At 36.0% G+C, this 14161-nt stretch overlaps 1 protein-coding gene across 1 annotated transcript in view; it reads right to left on the bottom strand.

The window, feature by feature from the left end:
* myof (myoferlin) overlaps positions 1–12865 on the bottom strand; it is a 34997-nt gene extending 22132 nt beyond the window's left edge. The window contains exons 1-13 of the mRNA XM_079851710.1: positions 12686–12865; positions 12534–12589; positions 12158–12249; positions 6130–6238; positions 5076–5169; positions 4655–4782; positions 4430–4558; positions 1774–1836; positions 1642–1692; positions 1520–1550; positions 1321–1436; positions 964–1090; positions 35–138 (exon numbers count right to left, since the gene is read on the bottom strand). Coding sequence (XP_079707836.1) covers positions 35–138; positions 964–1090; positions 1321–1436; positions 1520–1550; positions 1642–1692; positions 1774–1836; positions 4430–4558; positions 4655–4782; positions 5076–5169; positions 6130–6238; positions 12158–12249; positions 12534–12589; positions 12686–12773 — 1188 coding nt within the window. The 5' untranslated portion in view covers positions 12774–12865. The remainder of the gene's footprint in view (positions 1–34; positions 139–963; positions 1091–1320; positions 1437–1519; positions 1551–1641; positions 1693–1773; positions 1837–4429; positions 4559–4654; positions 4783–5075; positions 5170–6129; positions 6239–12157; positions 12250–12533; positions 12590–12685) is intronic.
* Between the last annotated feature and the right edge of the window lie 1296 nt (positions 12866–14161).

Here is a 14161-nt window from a genome sequence, read left to right as displayed (position 1 = left end):
ATATGCTTGTACAGTATGTCTGGGTGGACTGTACCTTTTTGCCAGCAAACCAGGCCTCAACAAATGGATCCACTAGATTTTTCTTGTTTTCTTGACCCCCAAATGCTGCTTTTAAAGTCTGGGTGATGGAGTCATCCACTGAAAACAAAAAGCACTTCAAATGTTACAACTTATTTTTACCATATTTTACGTACAAATAATCTAAATACTTCCAACTATATTTACTTTAACAATAAGTTAACTAACTTTTGCGGCTTAAAGTGCAGTTCATTAAAGTGCAGCTCAAGTATTTTGATAAGCAGTAGTGAGATGCAAACAGTGTTACAAATTCTGTCACTTTAAAGTGAGGATTATTCTTTCACAGTCTAAGAAAAACCATTTGGTACAACTTACTAAATACAACTTATTTTACAAAATTTTATCTACAGCTTATTTAAATATTTTCAACGCCCGGTTTAGGGCTTATATTAAGCCAGGATCAGGCCTTAATTCAATTAGGATATTTAAGTAGCTTTTATATTAACGTGCCTTAGAAAAAAACATTACTGGTGTACATCTCGAGACAAAACAATGGCACTGACATATTTTAAGATATGTCAGTGCAAGTTGTTTTCTCTAAAAACATTCTGTATCATAAGAACAAAATATGAACAAAATAAAATAACCAGCTTTCTCCGATTTTTCCCCAGTCATTTGCTTAACTGACAGACATTTGAGAATCAGGGAACTCTGTGCACGTGTTAACAGTCCCAGCAACTCAACAGTTAATGGCAGGGAACGGTTTTGTGTAAGCTAGTAGGATACCACCTTGAGGGATCAGGAAGTCTCAATGTGCCAGCTCAACAAATAAAGAATCCCCAATGTGGACCCTTTCCTGGACTAGCAACTGAATCCAAATCATATCAACCAAAGAAGATTGTCTGCTACTTCAAAGAACAAATGCATAAGGAATAAATGTCATACTCTGGGGGACATCCTCAGCCCGAAACACTTTGAGTTTAAGTGTTACCCATCGGAGAGCGACACCAGCGGGCAGCAGCAAGTTACTCTCCACATCATCTTTATCACTGTCCTCCTCCTTCTTTTCCACCTGTCAAATATACATTAACCAATAAGACCAGTTTATACAGCTTGTATAGGATAAGCTTACAAATTTTTAGGAGTTTTTTTTTTCTCTCCAAAATTTATGACAGATAGAAAGCAGTCTTTTAGCAACAAAGATGTTGATCCAGGAACATGTTGTACTTGGTGAAATCAGGTTCTGCAAGAGTGAATATACAGTGCACAGATGCTAATATAAATGATCTTCAGGGGACGTACCGGCGGATCATCTCCTGTTCCCACCACAAACATGCTGACTTTGATATAACCCTTCGATCCTGAGCTCGACTCATCTGGGTCACTCAGGAGAACCCATTTCTTCAAGATACAGTGAGCTAGGGTTTAAAAACAAACCTTTAATGATCTGTTCAACTACAGATAAAATGTAATGAATATTTTGTGAGTATCAGATAATTACCTGGTTCATCATAGATGTAGCCTATATCAAGCTACAAAAAGAGAAATTAATTCATAAGATCATCTTGAAGTACACTGCATGTCTAGTATAATAAAAGCACACTTTGGATTTTACTGAATTACCTTGAATTCACCCATGAGACAGTCTGATCTAAATGAAGAAGCGTTATACACCTGCAGAAAAGAAGAAAAACAACATCACCGATAACAAAGAAAGAAAGGAAAACTGGTCACAAAAAAAAGTTCTCCTCTTACCCGGAAGCTTACGACCTCATCAAATAGTTCAGAGGGCAACATGTTGACATTGAAAAAGAATATCTGGAAAGAGTGACACATACAGTATTTAGTGACATTCTATTAAGATTTTAGGAAATTATGGCTTTTCAAATAATCAGGAATAGAGTCTAAGGCTACATTCAGACTGCAGGCAAAAGTGACTCAAATCTGATGTTTTCGCTTATATGCTTATCTGTTTTTAATGTGAACAGCAAAACTCACAAAATCTGATTTATTTGATTCTGATTTAGACCACTTCTATATGTGGTACTAAATCTGGTACAGTTCAGGGGCCGTATTCACAAAGCATTTTATCTTACCACTAGGAGTACTCCTAAATCGCACTAAAAGATTTTAGCTAGGAGTTTTCTCTTAAAAGTTATTCACAACGCCTTTCAGACCTACTCTTAGTAAAGAAAAATGACAACTCCTAAACTAAGAGTGAGTCTTCGTTGCTATGGATGACGTCATTACTCATGCACGAGCTTGACTGAAGTGACCACTTTGATTGGCTGATGATTGTAACGCGGGAATGATTCCAAACACCTCCCCTACGATGATGAGTGACAGGTGACAGGTCTGAGAATGCGTGCGCTGCACAAGTAGTGCGAAGGACGGAAGATGATGAATAACTGAATAAATAGCCTAAATGAATAAAGAGTAAGGCAAAACAAATAGCCTAGTAGCCTAATGAAACATATGGATTGATACAATATCTTTGCAACATTATTGAATTAATCTGTCACTATATGCCTCTGCCTACGTTTGCAAAGAGAAGAACATAATAATTTGATTCACAATGAAACGTTACAATTAGTTTACATGCAATGAGTAGCCTAGTTTTGGTTGTTGTTGGTGGCGTTATTGCATCCCTAGTTATGCCTACAATGCAAAATTGTTCCCTCGAGATTGGAAGCTCCTGAAAACATTGCAACGTGAAATGCCACAAAAAGCGGTTTGTGAATAGGTCTTAGTGAGTTAGGAGTCCTCTCGACTTCTTTTAAGCTGTCCCAGGCTTAGGTGCTACTTTTAGGGCTAAAATGCTTCGTGAATTACTCTTAGTCAAAAAAATTAGGAGTCCTAAAGTTACGAGTGACACGCCCATTATTTTTAGGAGTTGCGCCTAAATTCGCCAGTTAGGAGCTACTTTTAGCCTTAAAAGTCTTTGTGAATACAGCCCCAGATGTTTTGCAATGCAACCACAGTCTTAACAGTCATATCGGAATTCATGCGTCTTTTACGCCACTCTAGATCGACAATCGTCACAATTCTGCACTGACGGGATCACTCCAAAGATTTCACTGTAGTTCTTTGGTCACTCGGTTAATATGGAAGACAGCCGTGACAGAAGTCTGGAGGGACTGCATCATGGTGAAAGCTCTATACAAGCAAAACTTGAGGGAAAACCACATAAATATACCTAGAAATACTCATCTTTGAGTAAATGCTTTCTTTCTCCTCATCCTTGTCTTCATCCTCCCTATCGCCTAAACATGAATTCACGTGCTTCAGGAGTACATCACTAATTTTAGTGTCCTACATGTTTTCGTTCGTATAACAGTAGCCGCGTTTCCATTACTCTTCAAATTGCGCAAATTGAAATTGCGAATTGAAAATACGCTTAATGGAAACACGTAATTTTCGCAAAAACTCCCATTTATCGCAAAAAAGTTTTTACGCTCGCATGAGGTGGTTTTTTAGGCAATTCGAAAAAGTAATATTTCGCAAAACTGCAATGGAAATGGGAATTTTTGTGCATTTACAGGTCACCTGACGTAGATGACGCGGTATGTTTGGACAGAATACGAGACAGAGTTCTTTATTAAATTCATAAAAGACAAAATAATTACAGGAATACTGGATTCTAAACCTCAAATAAATGCCACAATCAAAGACCTCGATGCAGAAATGAGTGAGAAACACCCAGAAACACCTCATATGTGCCGCTCTCAAGTATAAGGGTCTTTCCTTGTCATTAATGATTGGATAACACACATACATCTCCTTCGATTAATAATAATGGCCAGTGCAGTGGCTGGGATTGTGGTATATAGTACATAAACCTACCAACGTCCGTTGCCATGATTTTTGGAATGACTTTACTTATCGCGAGAGGAAAAATGAAGTTTTAGTCGCATAACATCGGTTAATGGAAACGCCGTCATTTCGCAATAGTTTTTTGTCGATATTTAGAAAAAAAAAAAAAAAAAAAAGTTTTGCGCAAATCTGTAATGGAAACGCGCCTAGTGTCTTGCAATTGTTCTTTTGGGGTCAGTTTGAGACTGTGATCAGTTCACACTTGAATCTGATATTGACCACATTTAAAAAATAATGAGAACAGCCAAACAAAAAAATATATATCGGAGCAACACATCAGAATTGAGCACTAAGGCTTGCAGCAGCGTGAATGTAGCCTTAAAGAACAGTTCACCCAAAACTGTAAAAAAGTTTGTCAAATGTTTTAGTCAGGTGAAAATTAGCAATTAGCAAGATTACAATATAGTACATGAATAGAACTGTGTACTTAAGAATAGAAAATGTTTAAATAAATAAATAAATAAATAAAACAATTGTTGCGGTTTTAAATAAATAAATTAAATGATAATACAAAAATTCTGTAATATCAATCGTGTACCTCATCAAAGTATGGGTTATTTCCTTTCCTGATCCTAGTTCTGTGTGTATCTCCACACACATGCACTTTGACCACAGGTTTGATGTTATTTCCAGGCAACTGACGTCCCTCAATCACCCGCACACGGATCTTTGACAAAAATAACATGACTAATAAAGCATATGCAGTCAGCATTTAAATTGGAAGAGACATCTGTACATATGACTAATTAGGACGCTGCTGTACCTGAAAATCCTGAGGTTTGTTGGCCAAATTATTACGTTTCCTTGTCCGAAATTTCTGGCCAGACTCACCAGGGGATGTGACAGCACCCGGGACCCCAGAATCAGTGCCGTCACCCTCTTCACCCCCAGCTGATCAGTGCACATTCACAAAGAAAAAAATACATAAAGCAGCACGTTATGGCATGTGTCAGTCAAACATATGCAACATGGCAAACATGCAATACACATATTCAAAGCTAAAGCCTTTCACAAAATGATCTTCATGCATTCCTCCTGCAATGGACATTTAACTATAAAGTATCTGAAAATGCATTTCACACTTCATTTTTACACAGAATTTCACACACCCTCAAGCATGTCATCTGTATAACCCTCCATTACAAGGTCAAACAGAAAAGCACTGAGCCACACACTCAGCTAACCTGTGTTTCCGCCCATGCTGCCATCTTGTTGATCTTGTGGATTTGTCATGGCACCGGCAGGTGGCTCATAGCCAATCAACACGCTGATGGTCCCCTACAAAAGGATGCAGCTAATTATCTCATAATAATGTGTCAAATTGACTACATAAATACTGAAAGTGCCTCGAATGTGTAAATATTGACAGTGATGCTATCATCACAAAACTACATTAGATTAAAACATTTTTAAGGGCTGTTTAAATATGCCTCTCTGGTTTAATACAGGTGAGGACCTAATTCAAATTAACAAGTCAATTAAGCCAGTAAAGTTTGTTGTAAATAAATGGGACCAAATGGGTCTCATTCACTAACTTTGTGCTTGAAATCTGCGTACGAATGTTTTCAGGAACAAATCATAATTCATCAATAACTTTCATTGTAAAATGTATTCTAAATTTAAACCACTCAACACAAAATTCACATACACTTGGTGACCTAGATGAAATTTAACACTTAGATATAGATCTTAAATACATTTTATCATGTACATGTACACATATTATAATACACGTATATACAGCTGGCCAATCAGAAGTCTATTAAAGGGGTTTGTTTTGATTGAACTGGTTTTGAGGATGGCACAAATGGCATTGCTCGAGGATCTTGCTGCACGTGTTCTCAGACTAGAATGTGACTTTACAGAGCTTTGTGTTTGCTGAGAGTGACGAAAGGTAAGGGTGTGTGGAAAGTCCTTGTATGGACATGGTTTATGTGCACGTTTTGTGAATTAGCCGAAAATTTTCGTGAGAAGTTCTCCTGTGCATGTAAATATGAATTATCCACGCAATTATTAGTGAATGAGACCCAATAATACTTATTTGGTAGCTGAAAGTATTTTAATAAAAGAAAATGCAAAAGATGAGGATGTACGGGACTGTGTGAATGACGGAATTAGTTCTGCGGGTGCAGATTATATGAGTACCTACTTATAAGAAAATGTATTTAAAATATAACAAAAATATACATGTGTGTGTCATTTGATTTAGGAGATAAAAAAAATAGAAAAAACACTTACTCCAAAGTTCTTGCCATTTTCATCCACTAGAGCCAAGTTTTTCACCGGGAGAGATTTAACTTGGCTACTGGCAAGGTCTTTTAAAGAGACTTTAGCAGATCCAATCAACCTAAAACAATCAAACAAACAAAGATAATTAAAAAAAAAAAAGGCCTGTTGAAAATCAAGCAGGTCAACTGATGTCCCATGTTTCTGTAGAACATAATATCTCTCTCATACAGTGTTTCAAAAACTGCTGTGTGAATCCTGTGACTTTATTTGCATTTGAAAAACAAAGTGCATTGCACCACAAAATCTAAACATTTTCATAATTCATGTTCCTGGTCTGACTGTGAATTATTCATCAGTTAATATTATTCAAACTTGCTCCACCTCTGAAACAACTTTTCAGCTGACATCATGAATTCCTCTTATTTCTCAACCCTTCGCCTCCATGATATATTTTTTAAAAATGGAAATCAATTTAAATTTAATTCATTTCATCACATAGACATATAAACAACATTAAAATTTTCACCACAGGGGGACTTTAATTATTTTCTGTCAGTCCATTAAATGCTACATAACAAACTGACGTGGCACACAACACAATGCGTAAATAAATATTATACATGGGAGAAAAATTCTTTGTGTGCTCTAACTCTGAAGTCACAAGAGAGATCTCCTCCAAAAGTAAATAACGCCACCCAGACTAATAAACTGAATGCGACGCTTAGTAGGTCAGGATCCAGGAACACCCTCAAAGACCAGTTTCCATCTGAGCATTTCCCTGGCTAAGAGAAACATTTGCAATAAAACGCTTTGATTATTAATTTTTCAGCCACAAACAACAGCACATTCAGCATTTACCTTCTGAAAACACTGACATGCTACCTCTACACATTTGATTATTAGTGGGCTGGTGTTGCATCATTTCACAATAACAGACATTAAACCTGGGGCCAATGCCATGAAGCCAGTTTAGGTGGCTAGCCAGGTATGTTTCTGTTTAGTATGTGCCAACCCTGAGAACCATGAAAGTGGTTTGGCTTTTAGCGGTGGTCATCACCATAGTAACTTACGCTTCATGGCTTAACCTGCTTCGGGGCAGGTTATGTTCTGGGTAAGAGACCTCTAATCGAAATTGGACCAGCTGTGAGCAAAGTAACATGTCTGATGTTAACCCAACATAAACCCAACAGATCACTCAGATCACTAGGATCATATCAGCTAGAAATACCAAGGCTTCACTCTAAGCATGGTGAGTCCGCTTTTAGCTATTATGCCAGCCGCAGCTGGAACCAGCTTCCAGAGGAGATCAGATGTGCTCCTACTGTAGTCACATTCAAATCCAGACTCAAAACACTTCTGTTTAGCTATGCATTTAATGAATGAGCACTGTGCCAATGTTCGTCCGACTGTACTGTATTGTATTTTTTTATTTTTATTTTTCTAAACTGTTTTAATTATTCTTATTTCTTTTTATTATTTTAATTTCTTCTACGTAAAGCACTTTGAATTGCCATTGTGTATGAAATGCGCTATATAAATAAACTTGCCTTGCCTTGATGTGACATGTCTGAATGTTATTAACCTGAGGTGATTCCAAGTGTGATTAATATTTACCAGCCTCTTAATAGCAATGATCAAACACACTTCCTGTACTTTAGCACATACATGAAAGTATTTCTAAAGTCACTCGCCCCAGTTTCTCTTGCTACAAATAATTTTTTTAGGGTACATTTACACGACAACGATGTACTAAAAACGGACACGCTATTTCCTTTGCATTTTTCACGTACAGACGAGAACGCTGTAAAAATTATTCCTGTTCACATGGATCCGCGAAACGGATTAAAAACAGATTAAAAACGCTGTATTATCATTATGCATGTCAGGCCAGTAGTTGGCGAATTCACTTTGTAAAGAAACCTATTACATGTTCCGTCTTTACGCATGCACATGTTGTCACTGTTTTTTGCAGTTTACACGGAGACAATAATGGTATTGTTTTCAAAAACTTTTTTCAGGTCCCCAAATGCAGTTGTTGTGTCAATGAATGGCCAAAACACATAAAAAGTTCTCAGTTTTTAGTTGAAAATGGTTTAGTGTAAACGGCCCCTTAGTAGCAGACAAAATCGTATAGCTTTTAGCGATGATTATTTATTATTATTTTATATGATTTATAAACCCTTAATCCATTACACATGAGTAACTTTAGTTTAACTATTAAGCAGTTAGTTTAAATGTATATAATTATATACAGATAATATGTAATAAAATATTATCTAGAATAAAAAGCTTTAAAATGTATTATATGTACTTCACAACTTTCACTTGGTTTATGGTAAATGGCATTAACGGTTTTACAAAGTCTTAAAATTCTGCTCTTAAATGCATTCATGTGTAAAATTCAATGCTAAAATTTAATTCAATGCATATTTACATTAATAGTGTTTTTAAAAGGTTTTAAAAACAGATATTGTCATACTTCCTCAGATGATTGATTACATTAAGAATTGCATAATTTTTTTGATGTAGAATTTTTTTTTTTTTTTAAGTTCTCAAATGTTATGTTTATATAAATATGCAGATGATGCATTATATAAATATGCACTAATTTGCATATATTTCCTGGAACAGAACAAACTGAACACTGGATAAAACCAGGTTCAAAATTCTTGCTTTATTCAAGGGTTTATTCAAAGGAGTCAAGGGTTTTTACAGAGGAGATTTTGGATAAAGGCCTTCTGAAGTGAAGCGTTCGTTTAAGAAAAACATACATATTTAAAACTTTATAAACTAAAATAACTTGCTTCCGACAGATGGCCAAACGCACTAATTTACGGCGAAAGAGTAACCCTTGAATTGACGAGTAACCCTTGAATTGACGTATGACATATTGACAAACACTGAAGCGCAGAGGATAGAGCAAAAAAAGTTTGTCGCCCAATATTTGTTTGAACCGCGGGAGGCGTCAAAGCTAACGCAACTCCTACATCATACATTACGTTAAGGCTTACTCTTTTGCCATAAGCCGACTTGCGTAGACTGTCTGCCGGAAGCTAGTTATTTTAGTTTGTAAACACTAAAATACTAAATACTTTTTATTTTGTAAATTTTTTGATACGTTTTACACAAACGCATCGCTTCACTACAGGCCTTCATTAACGACCTGAAACCGTATGGATTACTTTTATGATGGATGGATGCACCTTTTTGGCCTTCAAAATATCAACTCCCATTCACTGCCATTATAAAGCTTGAAAGAGCCAGGACATTTTTTAATATAACTCAGACTGTATTAGTCTGAAAGAAGAAAGTCATATACACCCTAGGATGGCAAGTAAGTAGTGCAAGTAAATCATGGGTTAATTTAAATTTTTGGGTGAACTATCCCTTTGAGAATTTAGATAAAATTGTAAAGTTTGGTGTATGTAAATGTTCATGATTTCTGGCTGGTGTCAAAGAAAAAACTAATTTTGAGAAAATGGCCTTTAAAGATATGTATTATTTTAATTGAAATCTACAGACACAAACAGATAAGGCACAATAAAATAAAATGTATTTTCACTAATCTGAAGCACGTAATTAAATGCTAAATAGCCCACAGTCAGTGCACTTTTTTGCATGTAGTGTCTTGCCTTAATTTACAGTTATTCAAGAATGCTTTTATCAACAATTTATTAATTGTTCAACAACCCAAATAAATTTTGCCGAGTAAATCTTTGCTTATGAAACTTTAATTTATAATATTTATAAAGTATTTCATTTATTGTATTTAATTCTATGCAACATTCATGTAATTGGTTTTCAAACTATTTGATACCAGCTCTGCTTGGGTTTCTTGAATGAAGCACATGAGTTCTTACAAAATTTTCAGGGAAAGTCTCACAACATCTTATGACAATTAAAACAACATAATATTTAAAACCTAATGATCTCAAGTTTCAAACAAACACGGCAAAGCAAACATTTAAAGCAAAGGTAACCACACCCTTCAACATTTCGCCTCATTCCATTTCCTTTATGGAATGTTATTTCTGAGATCCTTAACCTGAGGTGATTCCAATATGATTAATATTTACTAGCCTCTTAATAGCAATGATCAGACACACTTCCTGTACTTTAGCGCACACATGAAAGTATTTCACTGGGAATTAAACTAAGTGCACTGCTTACTACAACTCTGGCCTTGTGGGAAGCAGACTAGATCAGTGCCGTGGTGTTCTTCATTTGCCAGACTCTCAAACAGAATTGATTTGGAATGCCACAATGCTACTTTTGTTCCACAGAGAAAAATGCACGTGTCCCACAAAATGTTGCCAAATATGTTGCTGGATCAACATCTCTTCAACATTCTGGAGCTAAATTCTCAGACTGTCCAAAATTATAATTTGATCAGCCTGCCCCATACCTAAAATCTGATGAATTGATAACAATATTGTTCCAAACCTAACAAAGATGTTGATCCAGGAACATGCCCAACAAAATCAGTTAAAGATCCCATGAAATTTAAAATGTTGAGTTTTTAGAGCTTGTAGTTCATGTCTATTAGGTTTGTAATAAGTTAAAGTCTATTAGATACATGCTGCTCCAAATTCCCATTTCGATAGGGATTACATCAACACAGGAAAGAAAACTGCTAGCCCAGCCCTTTCATAGTCATTAAACACACAATACATTGCCACTGTCTGGGAGACACTTTAAATCCCACTGATATTAGAGGTAAACTGAGCAATAACCATGTTGTTTTACTCTGATTAGCCCATATTAACTACTTATGTGCTATCCTGCAACACCATAACTAGTGCTCTTTCAACACAGAAACAGGTAAACAAAGAAACATCAGTATAATGGTGTTCTTATGAGATCAGTAACAAGCTACATGTCAAGGCCCAAAATATTTGCTTTTTAATCCTGTATCTTCAACATAATGCTTCTTTTACTTTGGTAACCAAGGTATGGTTGTCAGAATAATAAAATGAGAGAGAGATTCTTACAATACAACTCAGTTCCTTTGACTTGGTTTGAAAGCATCTCAATGTCACTAGTGTAATTTCTCAGTATATCGAATATCACAACGAACTGAAGATGGTGATTAATAATTGCCAGCATTTGACAACATATTTATATAATGCGAGTCAGAAACGATCAGGGGTTCGGGGGTAAAATCTACTATAATGCATGCCATTCCAGATTCTTTAAGGGACTGTAGTTCATTCCCATATATTGGGAAATTAAAGTATGACAATGATTTAAAATGGTTAGAACAAAATTCCTTCATAAAAGACAAAGAATGACAGCAAAAATCATAGGGAAATGAAAATGAAAAAGTTATGCAATGAATGAAAGACCCACATGACGTCAACAAGACAAATTTGCATGAAATTGCATGAATGTAAATTTCAGTGGGAGTTATGTTCCTCTTTGTTTTCGCCTTTGGATTTTCTCCAAAGCCGTTCTCACAGAAAAAAAAAAAAACATCTAGAATAACTGGAAATGCATGAAATTTATAGCCCAACATGGTGATAAAGAGCTGTAAGACCATTCTATTTATGTCTATTTACTTCAAGTCATGTCTTTATACAAGAACTGCATTTCAGTAACTAACAATCATTTATTCATCCAGCACTGCGAACCAAACGCCTCTGTTCCACCCCTCATGGCATTGTAGAGCAGGTCTGAACACAGCAGAGAGGGTGTGTTTGAGTGCAGTGTGTGCAGACTGAGAAAACCAAGATTAACATGGTTCACTATTACCCTGAAATGCAGCGACTACTTTAAACTGTCACAACAATACAGAAGTGACAGGGAATAGACGTGAATCTAACCAATAGAAAGAACTGATGCAAAACTTTGTATTGAACTCTGCATTTTACTGAATGGCAAGTCACTTTGAGTGCATTCTAGAAGGTCAAAACTCTTGAATTATATAAGCTTATACTTCTTTTTAATCACACAACTTGTATTTGATTAAGGTGGGAGCAATAGTTCAACACCACACTGTTTGGCATATGACTCAATTGAGCAGTTGAAAAACACTCACTTGTTCTTGCCAAGAGTCTCGTAGTCTTTCACAAGCACATCAATGTAGGAAGAAGAATCAAGAGGAACACCTTTTAAATCAAACTCAAGTGTCTAAAGGGGAAAAAAAGAGAATTCAAAACTTCAAAAACTCACAGCCACTGGAGAAATGTTAAACTGTGCCATGCACACAAGGTTAATATGCATTCAGTCATAGGCTCAGGTTAATATGAAATGAAAAACAACACAAAAACAAATTATTTTAAAAAGTTAAAGAAAACAAAGACTACAATCAAATAAAAAATACTTTGCATTCAGTTTTTATGTCATACACAGCAACTTTAATCCCATTCATTTGCAATTAGCGTTAAAGTGTTTAAAACAAAAACTCAACAGACCTCATTCCACACTGGGTTCACTTCATTGCTAATGGACTTGGTTTTCTTCTTTTCGTCTAAAATTATACGAAAGCCAACAGGTCAAAACTAACAGTCGGTGCCGCTATTTTGCAGTTAAATGGCTATACGTGAAACCAAACAGGATTTCTTACCTTTAAACACCACAGATACGACGGGGTCTGGGCTGCCCAGTTTCTTCTTGGGCAAACCCGCCGCAGACTCCACTGCCACGCGCAACATGACAGTAAAAAGCACAACACGCTTTCATTCAATGCACTTTCATAACGATGTCTCTCTGTATGTGAGACTGTGGGCTCAATGCAGTGCCTCTATCCTTTTGAGTTTGTTAAAGGGTGTGGACTTCACTGACACTATGTGGCAGACTGCCTACCTGTTCAAGTTAACTTATATTTGCAGAAGTGATGCGCAAATATTGGCTTTAAATTATTAAATTCTTTTTGATATATTATAACAAAGTATATTGCCTGCATGCTTTCCCAAATACACGTAAAATTATAATCTCAGTCATTTTAAAGTTTGAGAGATGAGACACAAGCGCCACCTAGCGGTGCATTGAACAAATCACATAGATCAACTTCGTGTTGTACACATCAAACGAACATACTGTCATATTGTAAAGGATTTGGGTGTGTTGTATGTTATGAGAGATAAGTAATTGGACAGCATTCATTCTTCTACTACCTTCAGAGAGCCTGGGTTCAGATTCTGCACACTTGAGGAGATTTTTGTGCGGCTTCGGCTTGACGGCATCACACTCTTCAAACCCGAACTTTTAGTTCCAGTCCTCGAATTTGATTGGCCGAGCGGAGTCCCATATGGGCGGAACACTTCTAATGTTTGTATCACTCCGCTTGTGCCTGTAACGCGTTCAGACCAGACTGGCTGGAAGTCTGTGTGCATTAGTAGTGGCGATTTATTTTCTGCAGTTTAAATTACATAATAATGCCAGAAATTTGGATATTTATCTGTATTATTAGTAACTGAATAATCCACTCAACCAATTTGGTCAAATTTCAGATATCGGATTGGATTTTAATTATGATAATTAATGATTTTTGAAATTTGATTAGATGACATAATCCAGTTTTGGTTTTGACCTGGATCAAACCTTCAGCACGTGTTGTCCAAAACATTGTGGTATAATTGGGATACCTTTGATCTTAAAAAATAATGATAATACAAAAATCCCAGAGAAGGGTGGATTTCAGGAACAAAATTTATAAAACTGAAAACTGGTAAAAAATAATGCAACGTTTGTATCACTATATATACACATTTATAGTTCACACTTGATTTAACTGTTAGATTGATAAATTAGATAAAGTAGAAATAAGCTACTAAGCCTTTAAGTACAATAAAGATTTTGTCCCATTAAAATAATCCCCCAAACAGCGGTCAAAAATATGTATGCTGTTCTTTACATAGCTAGAAGCCAACATTGTCATATGTATTCCCAGTTCGAGCACTGGTAATTTGGATTTGGTAATCTGGAAAAGTTTGTATCTGGATCATCCAATCCCATCCAATACTTGTCAGACACATATTCAAGTATAGCATCATGTAAATACTATGAGCACACTGTGGCTCCGCCTTCTATTGTTAGTCAA

This window comes from Squalius cephalus, assembly GCF_949319135.1.
Source record: "Squalius cephalus genome assembly, chromosome: 19".
Lineage (NCBI taxonomy): Eukaryota > Metazoa > Chordata > Actinopteri > Cypriniformes > Leuciscidae > Squalius > Squalius cephalus.
The sequence above is the reverse complement of the archived record's forward strand: the minus strand, read 5'-3'. Positions and strand labels throughout refer to the sequence as shown.